We start from the raw sequence: 15,264 nt of genomic DNA on the forward strand, positions 1-15,264 counted from the left end.
TTGAACGGAGGGAGTATTAAGGACTTTCAATTTTTAATAAGGACAACATATAAGTAAGAACAAGATAAGTAATTCAGTTAATATGAAATGGAGGAAATATCTATTCTTAGATATTTCACTTCCAGTGTAAATAGAAAGTTAGGTGTAAAAATTAATTTACAAGCTGTCACATTTAATAATTTATTTCCAGATATTTCACTTTTAGCTCAATAGAAAGTTAGGTGTAAAAATTAATTTTACAAGCTGATAACATTTAATAATTTATTTCCAGATATTTCACTTTCAGCTCAAATAGAAAGTTAGGTGTAAAAATTAATTTTACAAGCTGATAACATTTAATAATTTATTTCCAGATATTTCACTTTCAGCTCAAATAGAAAGTTAGGTGTAAAAATTAATTTTACAAGCTGATAACATTTAATAATTTATTTCCAGATATTTCACTTTCAGCTCAAATAGAAAGTTAGGTGTAAAAATTAATTTTACAAGCTGTCACATTTAATATATACAGTTCATGCACATGCATTACATCCCTTTGTCCAGAATTCATATTCATAATTACAAAAGAAAGGAGCACGTTTATTAAATGTTTACGTCTTTTTGATGTATTTCTATGTCATTTCTGTTTGAGGAAATGTCCATTTATGTTATTATTTGTTAATTAAAATGACACAAATAAGTTAAACTTTAAATAAATGATAATGATAATTCTTTTCTCAAAGTTTAATAACATATTTGAGTATTTTACCTTTCAGAAACCACATGTTTCATTTTTTCTAAACTTTAATCACATAAGCGATAGGTGGACCCTTTTAGAGTACTCTTACTTTTATAGCTACTGCTTCTGAGTGTGTATGATCTCCATATCCCACTTTCTAACTTGTATTCCAATATACAACTTTCTCTTTTTTTCAATCAAAAGTAGTATTCCTGAAGATGGCTGATGCCTTTGTGTCATTTGCAGTTCAAAATTTGGGTGATTTCCTCATTCAACAAGTTTCCCTGCGTAAAAATCTGAGAAAGGAAATTGAGTGGCTGAGAAATGAGCTACTCTTCATACAGTCTTTCCTCAAAGATGCAGAACTAAAGCAATGTGTAGATCATAGAGTTCAACAATGGGTGTTTGAAATCAACACTATTGCTAATGATGCTGTCGCTATACTCGAGACTTACAGCTTTGAGGCTGATAAAGGTGATGACGATGAATTTGCTAGTCATCTCAAGGCTTGCGCTTGCATATGTAGGAAAGAGAAGAAATTCTACAATGTCGCCGAGGAGATTCAATCACTCAAGCAGCGAATCATAGATATCTCTCGCAAGCGAGAAACTTATGGTATTACAAATATCAATAATAATGCTGGAGAAGGGACAAGTAATCAGGTTGCAACATTGAGGAGAACTACCTCATATGTGGATGATCAGGATTACATTTTTGTTGGACTTCAGGATGTTGTACAAAAATTGCTAGCTGAACTTCTCAAAGCAGAGCCTCGTCGAAGTGTCCTCTCCATTTATGGAATGGGCGGATTAGGCAAGACCACTCTTGCGAGAAAACTTTACACCAGTCCTGATATACTCAATAGCTTCCCTACACGCGCTTGGATATGTGTCTCTCAAGAGTACAACACAATGGATCTTCTTAGGAATATCATAAAATGCATCCAAGGTCTCACCAAGGAAACTCTAGATTTGTTGGAAAGGATGACAGAAGGAGATCTAGAAATTTATCTTCGTGATCTATTGAAAGAACGCAAATACCTTGTAGTGGTTGATGATGTATGGAAGAAAGAAGCATGGGAGAGTTTGAAGAGAGCATTCCCGGATAGCAAGAATGACAGCAGAGTCATTATTACCACGCGCAAAGAGGATGTCGCTGAAAGAGCAGACGACAGAGGTTTTGTTCATAAACTTCGTTTCCTAAGTCAAGAAGAAAGTTGGGATCTCTTTCGTAGGAAACTACTTGATGTTCGATCAATGGTTCCAGAAATGGAAAGTCTAGCTAAGGATATGGTGGAAAAGTGTAGAGGCTTACCTCTTGCAAATGTTGTATTGAGCGGACTACTTTCGCCTAAAAAGGGGCTAACCGAATGGCAAAAGGTGAAAGATCACCTTTGGAAGAACATTAAAGAAGATAAATCTATTGAAATCTCTAACATACTATCCTTAAGCTACAATGATTTGTCAACTGCGCTCAAGCAGTGTTTTCTCTACTTTGGTATTTTTCCAGTAAGATCAAGTGGTCGAGGCTGATAACATAATACGGTTGTGGATGGCGGAGGGTTTCATACCCAGAGGAGAAGAAAGAATGGAGGATGTCGCTGAAGGCTTCTTGAATGAACTGATAAGACGAAGCTTGGTTCAAGTGGCTTATACATTTTGGGAAAGACTGTAGGGTTCATGATTTACTCCGTGATCTTGCGATACAACATTGGAGGTAAACTTCTTTGACATTTGTGATCCAAGAAGCCACTCCATATCCTCTTTATGTATCAGACATGTGATTCATAGTCACGGAGAAAGGTACCTCTCACTTGATCTTTCTAACTTAAAGTTGAGGTCAATTATGTTCTTCGATAGATATTTTCGTAAGATGAGTCTTATAAACTTCAGGAGTGTGTTCCAACATCTATATGTGTTGTACTTGGATATGCATGCTGGGAATGTGTATATAGACTCTATAATACCTGATACCATAGGAAGTTTGTACCACCTCAAGTTGTTAAGATTGAGAGGTATCCGTTGTTATACCCCATTTTAACTCGAGGTCAAAACGTGTACAACGTATTGGTGATTTCCAAATTAATTAACTAAAGAAGTCGCCACCTAATTATTTTAAGGTAAATTAGGATACCTAAATTATTAACTAAGTAATACCAAAATTGACTTCAATTAAGGTCTACTAACTTATGCGATTCTAGGTAAGAGTTCTAATTGATCCTAAAGGGAAGGGGTAAGGCATCCTTTAAGATTAGTTTTAAAACTATTAACCGGCCAAACTTAGGTTAGTTAGAGAAAAATAAAATAACCATTAAAAGCTAAGAAAAACTAGTATTAATTAAATCATGGCAAAATAACCTAAAAAAGATTAAAGTATAAAAACCTTAAAATATACTAACTTCATATAGAAAGATCTAAAAGAATGAAATGAAACAACCATTAATTTAAACTTGATTTTTAGCGAGAAAAAGGAGTTTGAATGAAACATGCATAATTTGTTTTCTTCAAAATAGTTGACCACAAGTCAAATGCTTTTTTGTTTTAAAAAGAAAATCTTTTTATGAAATTGAATTAACAAGGAAATCTTAAAGCTAAAGATAATGAAAACATATTTTTGCCTTGATAAAAAAATAAAAGTTTTTATCCAATTGAAAGTCTTTTACCTTCAAATTCGCCTACTCAAAATTCAAAAAGGAGTTGTGTTTTAAAGCTTTAGACATATCAACATTTTATAGAGTTAACATCTTTAAAGTATAAACAAAGACATACAAATCGCCCCTTTTAAATTCTCAAAATAACTCACTTTAGAGTTCAAATATTTATACTTTTGTTTTTTTTTTTTTAATTTTAACAAAGGTTTGTGGAAAGTGTTAGAAAAGTTGTATTTAAGACCTTAGTTTATCAAAAAGTATAGTTTAAGGGTTGATACATATTCATTATAAAAAAGGGTCCAACTTCTTTGCAAAACAAAGATTTCTCAAACTAACAAACGAATTAAGCAACAAAAGAACTTAAATTAAAGATCATTGTTCTAAGCCAAATTGATATATTAAACCCAATATCTAGAGGAGTTGAGGAGGGGAAGGTGAGCTACTAGGTTTGCTTAAGTTCTTAGTTAATTAGTTTGCATAAGTTCAAATATAAATTGAAACGAAACATAAATATAGGTGCCGAAAGAAAGTATAAAATGTTAGTCAAAGATAACAACATATATGTATGCATAAAAAATATAAAGCTTTGAGATAAAGAGGAAGTGCGGGATTTTCTTTTGGAATGAGTGAATCATTCTAGACACGAGCTAAATGCAAGATAGGTTGCTTCTCTAATTTGGATAGAGGTGGAGTCATATTGCAACTCCATACGCGCTCCGAGTGTACATGTAAAGAAAGGGAAGGTAAAAAGATTAGGAAGATAATCAACTTTAAAATGATATATTAAAATAAAATAAGTAGAGCTAAGTAATATTACACATCAAATAAACTATTTTGACTACATAAATATGCGCTAAGTGCTACAAGAATTATAACCTTTGTAATAATTAGTGATTCATAACAACTAATATAATCTCTTTTAAGCACTATATTATATCCAGACCCATCAAATTTTAAAAGGTAAGAAAATTATCTTGCTAAAAAGATATTTGAGATTTAACATGCCATTACTTACAATTAGGAAAGAAGCTTATACATACATATCTGCTAAGGAAATAACAGAAAAGAGGCTCAAGATTAATATCATATATATATGAAGCTATATCCAGTATGTTTTACAATTTAGCAGAGGAAACAAGTAACTAACAAACATTTATTTCAAGTTAATATACCAACCTAAATCAAAACTTATCCCTTAAGTCAAAGGCTCAAGCTCAGATTCATATATAGCAATATAGAGCAGAAGTTATGAGCAATGCTTTTGATCATAATATATTTATAGTTTTTCACTTAAATTCTAACTATACAAAAAATAGAAACCATCCATTTTAGACATACTTTTATTTAAGAAAATATGGGCAGCAAACTTTTATAATACAAATGCAGCAAAAGAACGGTTAACCTGGAATGAAAGAAACTAAGCTCGTAAAATTATTTCTTAAACAAGTGACGGCTAAAACGTTAGAAGAAATGACTTTAGTTCTCAAAGAAGATGTGAATAATTTAATAACCTTCAATAAAACTAAGATACATGAAATTCATCAAAGTATACGTAACACTTTATTCACAATAACAAAGCAGAGCATTAATCGCAATAGCAAAACAGAGGTAAAAAAAAAAAAAAAAAAGGGGCCGGATATTACCTGCTGCAGGGCAGTGAACAGGGTTGCGGTCTTGATCTTAACTCGAACCCGACTCGGACAACACAGAAGGCAAAATATATGTATTGGTTGCTATAATTAATGACCAAACGAAAATCCGAAAAGGCTAGAGAAAAGATGATTTTTCCAGAGGTTAAAGACAATGGCAAAATGTTTGTTTCAAGAGGACGACGGCGGCTGCCAAAAACTTGTCCAAAACAAACACTTTCTCCTCATACTTATAGGATGGAATTAGGGTTCTTCTTTCTCAAGTTTTAGGCGGGATTTCAGAAACAAATTTGTCGTTTGAATTTTGAAATCCTTGCTACGTCTCCACCAGAAATTGCAGAAAAAGTTTTTTGGCCTCTTCTCGACTGAATCAACCACGAGTAATGACAGAAAAGGAGACTCAATCGGCATAAACGAGATTTGCATGAAAATGGAGAAGCGCGTCTGTCAAAGGTGAAAGAGGCTTGACGCTTTGGCCATTTTTGGAGGAGAAGGACGCGCGTTCAGAGAAAAGAAAAACCTCATCTAATTCTAAGACTTTGAGGCTGAAGAGTGAAACGTCAGTTGGGCCTAATTCTTGACATATTTCGGCATAATATGTGGGCTGAAAAGTTTTGTCTGATTTGGGGTTTTGGGCTGAATTTCTTAGCCTTTTTCCTTTCAAGCCAATTTTGTCCCGACTAACAAATGTATCAAAGTTTGCCCCGGTGTGAATTATGATGTTATTGGTATTGTGATCTAGGAGAGTATTCAAGATTGGAGTCGAGTAGAGTTCGAGGCAGACCTTTGACCTTTGTTGGAAAGCTAAACTTTCTCAACAAATTGCCCCAGTTCACTGCTTAGATAAAGTTCCACGTTGTGCTAAAACCCCTGCAGAACTCAAACTTGACAAAACAGTTAATAATATTAAACATAAAGCATGGTGCGATAAACACATGGAAATAACACTTCCTGGGTGTGAATTTATGAAAATGTGGCCTTGCAAGCCGAAATGACTTAATGAGATGAAACCTTGCAAAATTAATGAAAAAGGGGTTTAAGGCCGATGATTCATGAGAAATGATGCTTTTCAGCGATGATTAATGAAAATGAGGCCTTAACCAAATAAATTATGGATATGAGGCTTTTAGCCAAATGATTTAAAAATGAGACCTTTTAAGCCAGGTGATTTATGAAAGGAGGTCTTTGAAAGCAATGCAGACTGGTAAAGCATTTATGCAGTATATTTGAAAGCATCTGTGCAATCAACTGAAAGCATTTGTGCAATGCATTAGAAAGCGATAAAGCTATGTAGAATTCCTTTTTAAATACTTGAAAGTATTTTGTGCATTTGAAGATATTCATTTGTGCGAAATATAAAGCACTTGAAAATATTTAGAAGCATTTATGCAGTGCGTTTGAAAATAATTGAAGGCATTTGTGCAGTGCATTTGAAAATATGCATTTGTGCGAGGCATTTGTGCGATGCATTTGAAAATATCTGAAAGCATTTGTGCAGTGCGTTTAAAGTATTTGAAAGCATGTATGCGAAAAATCTGAAAGCATTTGTGCGGTGCGTTTTAAAAAATATCTCGAAGCAAATGTGCAGCGCGCTTGAAAATATCTGAAAACATTTGTGCAGTGCATTTAAAGGCATTTATGCAGAGCAAAATCATGTGCATTGTTTTATTAAATAAAATTTGTTATCAACACATTTGAAAACTTATAAAGCTTTACTTATAAGTTTTTGAATTATAAATTTATAAGTAAGTAACTCAAACCACTCGACATAGAGTCGTTTCGATGCTATGAATGTTATTGACTTCTCAGCTTCTGGTAATTCTGATAAACCTGCACTCAAAGAAAAATTATAAGTTTTGGGGGAGGTTGATTCGCGTTGACTTTGAAGGTCTGGCTCTTCATACTTCTTTCTTCCAGCTTTGGTTGGACTCATAACCTCCGTCAATTCTAAATCTTGGTTAAATGGATAACAAGAAAATAAATAAAACGAAAACATTTGATTGAAAATCATATTTGAAAATAAGATAAAATTATATATGTATATATATCAATAAAGAATTTTGTCGAACTTCAAATTGTGACATATCATGAAACAAAGCGAACGTCCTTTATCTGAAGTCTTTCTTCTGTTGGATGATTCGATTGACCATATACTCTTCAAATATCTTGATATCTTTTTGCAATAATACCCTTAAAAATTGTCCCAGTTTTTGCGAAAGAGATGCGTTGTCCTTTGGTCACGATGATTCCAAACCTTCTATAGGCTGCACACTATTCTATCATGGCACCAAGCCAAACATAACCTAAGGACATAATTAAAATTGAAATAAAGGGGCCGAACCCTCCTCGGGTTGCCTACGTATCCGAACGGAATCAGGCCATACGTAGTTCGCTACCTACAAAGAAATGGAGAAATGAAAAAAATTCTAATAAAGTGACCGAAGCCGATATAGGCCGCCTACGTATCCCACCAAGGGTATCAGGCCAAGCGTAGTTCATATTACATAGAAAGGAACTTTTGCAAAACCTACTAAAGGACCAAATCCGATGTGGATTTCCTACGTATCCCGCCATGGGAATCAGGTCAAGACGTAGTTTCCAATACATGACAAAAGATTACAAGAAAATGAAATAGAAACCTCTAGATGTAGTATCTCTTAACCGCATCTGCATTGATAGCTTTTGGCCATATCTTGCCATCCATTTCTGCTAGAATCAAAGCTCCTCCAGTTAGTACTCGGTGAACTATGTAAGGTCCTTGCCAATTGGGTGCAAACTTTCCTTTAGCTTCATCTTGATGCGGGAATATTCGCTTCAACACCAATTGTCCCGGTTCAAACTGTCTCAATCTTACTTTCTTGTTGAAAGCTTTGGCCATCCTGTGTTGATAAAGTTGCCCGTGACAAACTGCATTCATTCTTTTTTCATCAATGAGCATCAATTGTTCATACCGGTTTTGCGTCCACTTGGCATCACTTAACTCAGCTTCTTGGATGATCCTTAGAGATGGTATCTCAACTTCCATTGGTAATACTGCTTCTGTTCCATAAACCAAAAGATAAGGTGTAGCCCCAGTCGAAGTCCTAATTGTGGTGCGGTAGCCAAGAAGGGCAAAGGACAAACTCTCATGCCAATGCTTGTAGTTATCAATCATTTTCCGCAATATCCTCTTGATATTTTTGTTGGCGGCCTCAACTGCTCCATTCATCTGAGGTCGATAAGGAGTGGAATTGCGGTGAATAATTTTGAACTTCTCGCATATCTCATGCATCAAACCACTATTGAGATTAGCTCCATTATCTGTAATAATTGACTCGGGGATCCCAAATCTACAAATGATGTTATTACGAACAAAATCTGTCACCACCTTCTTTGTCACAGACTTGTATGAAGATGCTTCTACCCACTTTGTAAAGTAATCAATAGCTACCAGAATGAACCTGTGTCCATTTGAGGCGGCTGGCTCAATAGGGCCAATGACATCCATGCCCCAAGCTGCAAATGGCCAAGGAGAACTCGTCACATTTAGCTCATTCGGCGGAACCCGAATCAAATCACCATGAATCTGACACTGATGACACCTTCTCACAAAACGGATGCAATCTGTTTCCATGGTCATCCAAAAATATCCAGCTCGTAGAATCTTCTTTGCCAAAGTGAAACCATTCATGTGCGGCCCACATGTACCCCCATGTATTTCTTCAATCAACTTGCTTGCCTCTTGAGAGTTAACACATCTTAACAATCCCAAATCTGGAGTCCTCCTATAAAGGATTTCCCCACTTAGGAAAAAGTGATTTGCGAGTCTCCGAAGTGTCTTCTTTTGAACATTGTTTACTCCTTCTGGATAGTCTCCTTCTCTAAGATACCTCTTAATGTCATAGTACCAAGGTTCTCCATCCGGTTCTTCATCTACATGGAAACAATAGGCTGGCTGATCTTGCACATTAACCTTGATTGGATCTATGTAGTTCTTGTCTGGATGTTGAATCATAGAAGCCAGGGTTGCCAACGCGTCTGCAAACTCGTTCTGAGCTCGAGGAATATGCTTGAATTCTATCTTAACGAATTTCTTGCACAATTCTTTCACACATAACAAATATGGGAGTATCTTCACATTTTTGGTGCTCCATTCGCCTTGAACTTGATGAATCAATAGGTCGGAATCACCTATAACCAACAATTCTTGTATATTCATGTCAATAGCCATTCTAAGCCCAAGAATACAAGCCTCGTACTCCGCCATATTATTTGTGCATAAGAATCTGAACTTTGTTGAGATAGGATAATGTTGACCTGATTCTGAAATCAACACTGCTCCAGCACCGACTCCTTTGGAATTCGCAGCACCATCAAAAAACATTCTCCAACCGGGATATTCTTCGGAAATGTCCTCTCCAATAAATAAGGCCTCTTCATCAGGGAAATAAGTTTTAAGAGGCATGTACTCTTCATCCACGGGATTTTCAGCGAGATGATCAGCTAGCGCTTGTCCCTTGATGGCCTTTTGAGTGACATAAACAATGTCGAATTCACATAGCAAAATTTGCCACTTCGCCAACCTTCCAGTGGGCATAGGCTTCTGAAATATATACTTGAGTGGATCCATCCTTGAGATGAGAAAAGTGGTATACGCACATAAATAATGTCTCAGCTTTTGTGCAACCCAAGTCAAAGCACAACAAGTGCGCTCCAATAAAGTATATCGAGCTTCATAAGGAGTGTACTTTTTGCTCAAGTAATATATAGCTTGCTCCTTCTTTCCAGTTTCGTCATGTTGTCCCAGCACACATCCAAATGCATTGTCAGATACTGACAAATACAACAACAACGGTCTTCCAGATTCTGGGGGCACTAAGACTGGTGGACTAGACAAATACTCCTTGATTTTGTCAAAAGCTTTCTGACAATCTTCTGTCCATTTTGTTGCAGCATCTTTCCTCAACAACTTGAAGATTGGCTCGCAAATTACTGTAGATTGTGCAATGAATCGACTAATGTAATTAAGGCGACCAAGAAAACTCATTACATCCTTTCGACTCTTTGGAGGAGGCAAGTCTTGAATAGCCTTTATCTTTGAAGGATCCAGCTCTATCCCCTTCCTACTCACGATGAAACCCAACAGCTTCCCAGCAGGGACACCAAATGCACACTTTGCGGGATTTAACTTCAGATTGTACCGCCTTAATCTGTCAAAGAACTTCTTCAAATCTGTTATATGATCTAAGCTCTTCCGTGACTTGATGATGACATCATCCACATAAACTTCAATCTCCTTATGGATCATATCATGAAATATGGTAGTCATAGCTCTCATATATGTTGCCCCTGCATTTTTGAGTCCAAAAGGCATTACCCGATAACAATACACTCCCCAAGGCGTGATGAATGCAGTTTTCTCCGCATCCTCTTCATCCATTAGAATCTGATGATATCCTGCAAAGCAATCAACAAATGACTGCAACTCATGCTTTGCACAATTATCAATAAGTATATGAATGTTTGGGAGAGGAAAATCATCCTTCGGGCTAGCCTTGTTGAGATCTCGATAATCTACGCATACTCTGATTTTTCCATCTTTCTTTGGCACTGGTACTATGTTGGCCAACCACGTGGGGATACTTGGTGACCCGAATGACATTGGCATCAAATTGCTTGGAGACTTCTTCCTTAACCTTTTAAAACTCAAATCAGGCTTGATCTTTCTCGGCTTTTGCTTTACTGGGGGGCAAGAGGGATCAATTGGCAATCTGTGTGAAACAATATCCGTGCTTAGACCTGGCATATCATCGTAAGACCATGCGAACACATCCATGTATTGTCTCAAAAGATCAATAAGTTCTTTTCTTTGGGACGAAGTCAAATGGACACTAATTCTTGTATCTCTCACCAACTCTGCTGAATCTCCCAAATTTATCGTCTCTGTTTCATCCAAGTTTGGCTTTTCTTTATTCTCAAAATGTTCAAACTCCTTGGTCAACTCTCCAGACTGCACATCTTCTTCATATTCTGCAAAAGTTTGTTCACTGTTCGGGGTTTGTTCGCTCGTTTCATTACATGTCACATTTTCGGCATTGACAGATTTATTAGTTTGCTTGCTGAAAGAGAGAAAAGAGATAAAAATAAAATAAATAATCAAGGACAAATTTTAAAATTTAAAGTAGAAAAAGGTAACATAGATTTGGCATTTAAGCTTTCAAAAGATAGAGGCAAAACACATCAAATTCAAAAACACGATTCAGGCCTCAATTTGAATCATGTTGTTTTGTTAATTCTAATACAATCATCTACCAAGATTCCCGGAGGAACGGGGACGGGTTACAAGTCCAATTGTTCAAAGCATCTCCAGGCATAGCATCCCATATGGTCGGGGCCTCAGTGCAGTCCTCCAAAATCATATTGCATTCCGTTTCTTCAATGAACAAGTTTTTGAGTCCTTCTGTGAGGTTATCTTCAACAGCTTCTTCTAATCCTTCTGTAGCAAACGCCTTGGAAAATGACTGATTCAAGGGTGGGATAGGTCGTGGTAAGGGATTGTCACTTTTCCTTTTGAGATTAGCCGACGAGATTTCTTCAGGAGTAGGCTCGTATCCAAGACCAAAGGTGTATTTCTGACCAGGTAATTGAATTGGTTCCACTATTCTATCCAGTTTCGCTCCAAGACCTTGACCGAGAATAAAACCAGTCTTCAACATTTCCCAAGAAACCATCATAAGCACACATGGCAAATTTTCCTTTTCATATTGAGTAGCACACATAATTTCCCGAATATGGAATACGGACCCATCCAATTCTTCCATACTTTCAATAAAAGAGACTGAATTTTCAGGATGTATCGAATTGTTACCTTCTCCATGAACAATGAACTCCACAGGTCCAATTTGCAATGGCAGATCAATTTCTCCAATGACTCCCCTTTGTGTCCCATCAAATCCTCTAACCCTTACATGACTTTCACGAATCTTTCCAATGTCAATTCCCAAAGCTCGAAGAGTAGTGAAAGGGCATATGTTAACAGCTGAACCATTATCAATCAGAACTCTTGAAATAAACTTATCCCTGCATCTGACAGTAATGTTCAACGCTTTGTTATGTCCCAAACCTTCAGGCAACAACTCATCTTCATGAAAAGTGACTTTGTTAGCTTCTAAAACTTGTCCTACCATGGCAGAAAAGTTCTCACTGGTGGTCTCAGCTGGAACATATGCTTCACTTAAAACCTTCACCAAAGCGTTCCTATGAGTTGCAGAATTCATCAGTAAGGCCATTAAGGAAATTTGAGCAGGAGTTTTCTTTAGCTGTTCAACAACTGAATATTCCTTAGTTGGCATCTTCCTCCAGAAATCTTCCACTTCAGCCTCTGTCACAACCCTTTTTTGGTTGTTTTCCTTGTTTGGTCCTCCTCGTACAACTTCTTCAGGGGCATAACAACGCCCGGATCTTGTCATTCCTGCAGCAGCAGCTTCTACGACTATTTTTCCTTTTCCTTTGTCCCTTGCATCAGTCGAGTAATCCCAAGGAACTGCATTAGTGTCAAAAGGGGATGATTGAACGGCAAGGGCCACGATCTTAGGCTTAGGAAGAAAAGCTTCCAACTTCAATTGGCGCTCGTACTTGGACTGTGATTACAGGAGCAATAAAGGCCGATGTCTCAACATTCTTCTCTATCTTGACTGGTACTATGGTTCCTTCCAAGTTGCAATCTTCATCAACGGTGATCATGTGAACATTGCCATGATTGGGCAGCGGGTTGTTGTTTACATTGGGGGCAACACCTTTGAGTTGAATGATTCCTTCTTTGATCAATGCCTCAATCTTGTCTTTGAGAGTGAGGCAACTTTCAGTGTCATGTCCAGCAGCTCCAGAGTGATATGCACAATGCTTGGTCTCATCATACCATCTAGGAAGGGGATTGGGAATTCGTCCTTGGATTGGCTGGAGTACTCCTGCAGTTCTCAACCGTTCATATAGTTGGGCTAAAGGTTCAGCTAAAGGTGTATAGGTTTTGGCTGGTCTTCTTTCAAAGTTTGGGCGGGGTCTGGGTGCATTTGATGGACGGTTTTGTTGTTGGTAGTGGGATTGGGCTGGATATGCGGGTTGGTATCGTGATGGATTTGGATAGGCAGGTGCTCTAGGTGGACAATACGTTGGTTGGGTGGTGTAAACTGGGTAAGGGGCAGGTGAGGGTTGATAATATGGTTGAGGAATTTGGGTATACTGACTATAGTATGAAGGTTGGGGTAATGGGTTTTGGTAGGTTAACATTTGGTTTGGCCTACGTTCCTGGATGGTCATGACAGCAGACACACCGTCTTTCCTCTTCTTAAGGGCTCCTCCGATTGAATCCGACTGAATTGCCTTACTTGTCGCCTGCAGAGCTGCCAAATTAGTGATTCTCCCAGTTTTAATACCTTCTTCAATAAATTCTCCCATCCTGACAACCTCAAGAACTTTTGCCCTACAACACTTATCATCTTTTCATAGTACGTTGCATCTTTTTGGGATTGTATAAAAAGAGAGGTCATCTCACTTTCTGCCATTGGTGGTTGAACTTTTGCGGCATCTGCTCTCCACCGCATTGCATACTCTCTGAATGACTCTGTTGACTTTTTTTCCAACTTCATCAAGTAGAACCTGTCTGGAATTGCCTCAGTGTTAAACTTGAACCTATCCATGAATTCTTGCGCCATCGCACCCCAACTATTCCATTTCTGTGGGTCTCGACTCGTGTACCAATCAAGGGCCTCTCCTGTCAAACTCCTTATAAACAACTTCATTCTAATGGCCTCATCTTTCCCCACTCCAACTAACTTGTCACAATACGACCTTAAATGAGCTCGAGGATTTCCCTTCCCATCAAATACATCAAATTTTGGTACCTTATACCCCACGGGTAATTCAACATCGGGATGAACACATAAATCCTCATATTCAAGACCTTCAACCCCCTTATGGACTTGGATACTTTTGAAAGCTTCCTTCAAATTACGAATCTCCCTTGCTACATTGTCATCCGTTCTTGACCTTGCTTCTTTCTCCATCTCTTCATATGGATCGACTTCTGGCATGGTTGGCATTGGATTAAGGAAAGGTTGAGCTTCTGCTACATATACTTGAGGCACATATTGAACATTAGGGATTGCAGTGTGTGCCACCGGTGTATGTTGGGTCGTTTGGTATTTTTGGGAAGGTAAGGCGGTTTGGGTGAGTGGGGTAGTTTGGGTGACTGGAGTTTGGGTAAGTGAAGTTTGGGGCGCATATGGGGTAGTGAAGGGTAAAGGGTTGGCTTGTTGCGAATTGTTTTGTGGAAAGTTGGGTTGTAGAGGGTTGGTGGATTGTTTGGAAGCAGTTGGATTGGTCTTGTGAATGGAAGGGTTTGGTGGAAAGTATTGAGGAGTAGGAGAGTCAACATGTGGAAAAAGAGGCGGAGTAGTTGTGTTTGTTCCTTGCTCGGGAAGTGGCGTGTTCAAAGTGATGGACAAATTGGTGAGGTTTCGAAGTCGATCAATCTCACTTTGCATATCGGCCATTTTTGCATCAAATTGGCAATGTGTACATCATAAGGGATTGGTTCCATTCCTTCCGAAGTCTCGGGTTCATCTCTCAGGACAGTGACAAGTCCCAAACCGTTTTGATCAGATGCACCTGAATCAGTCATGTCTGCACGGGCTTTTGATCTCGTAAAGTATGGATGAACCGCCAGTTCGTAGTCAACGCAAATCAACCTTTGGGGAAATAAATCAAAAGGAAGAAAACCTTCAAAAGAGAGAAATATTAGTATCAAGTGGGTGATCGTTGTTTCAATAATATTAATAATTAGGCAGGTAATTGAATAATAACAGTAAATAAATAAAGAACAAACATGTGTTACGCAGCAAGTAAATCATATAACAAAACAGATATTCAAACAGAAAATGCATCCTAATATGCACGGGACCTCTTTTTGCCAGAGGTGGGCCTAAATGTCAAACATAACGTTTTATGATAGATTGATCCAAGCCATTAATTTGTGACAACTCGAGTTTGGGAAACAAAAGGCCAAGTTTTCATTAATACAAATAAAATAGTACAACGAAGAAACTAAGAAATACATAGAAGATGACATAATATAAAGACAAATCTAAGACTTGGCCTAAACTGCTATCAATCACGCTGGTGGAGGAAGTGAAGATGATGCTCCCACGTTGCTAGGTCCTGCTCCCGCATTGTCCAAATATCGCATTATATTTTCCATTTGAGCCCACATT

General features: G+C 37.6%; 2 protein-coding genes across 2 annotated transcripts; one reads left to right on the forward strand and one right to left on the reverse strand.

Annotated features, from left to right (window-relative positions):
• The first annotated feature begins 894 nt into the window (after positions 1 to 894).
• Positions 895 to 2,433, forward strand: LOC102595541 (disease resistance protein RPP13-like). Its single transcript, XM_015305708.1, has one exon. It carries the CDS (start codon positions 937 to 939, stop codon positions 2,248 to 2,250), a length of 1,314 nt encoding a protein of 437 aa, XP_015161194.1. The 5' UTR covers positions 895 to 936; the 3' UTR covers positions 2,251 to 2,433.
• Positions 2,434 to 7,658: 5,225 nt separating this feature from the next.
• On the reverse strand, positions 7,659 to 14,547 carry LOC107059219 (uncharacterized). Its single transcript, XM_015305705.1, is given in 6 exon segments — positions 7,659 to 10,634; positions 10,636 to 10,695; positions 10,698 to 11,115; positions 11,309 to 12,636; positions 12,698 to 13,387; positions 13,429 to 14,547. Coding segments are annotated over 6 exon segments (6,591 nt in total).
• Positions 14,548 to 15,264: the final 717 nt, after the last annotated feature.

Source organism: Solanum tuberosum, unplaced genomic scaffold (genome assembly GCF_000226075.1).
Source record: "Solanum tuberosum cultivar DM 1-3 516 R44 unplaced genomic scaffold, SolTub_3.0 scf00963, whole genome shotgun sequence".
NCBI classification, from domain to species: Eukaryota; Viridiplantae; Streptophyta; class Magnoliopsida; order Solanales; family Solanaceae; genus Solanum; species Solanum tuberosum.

Excerpts from the sequence above, each read along its gene's own strand:
- LOC102595541 (XM_015305708.1), top strand. The coding sequence starts at position 937 with ATGGCTGATGCCTTTGTGTCATTTGCAGTTCAAAATTTGGGTGATTTC.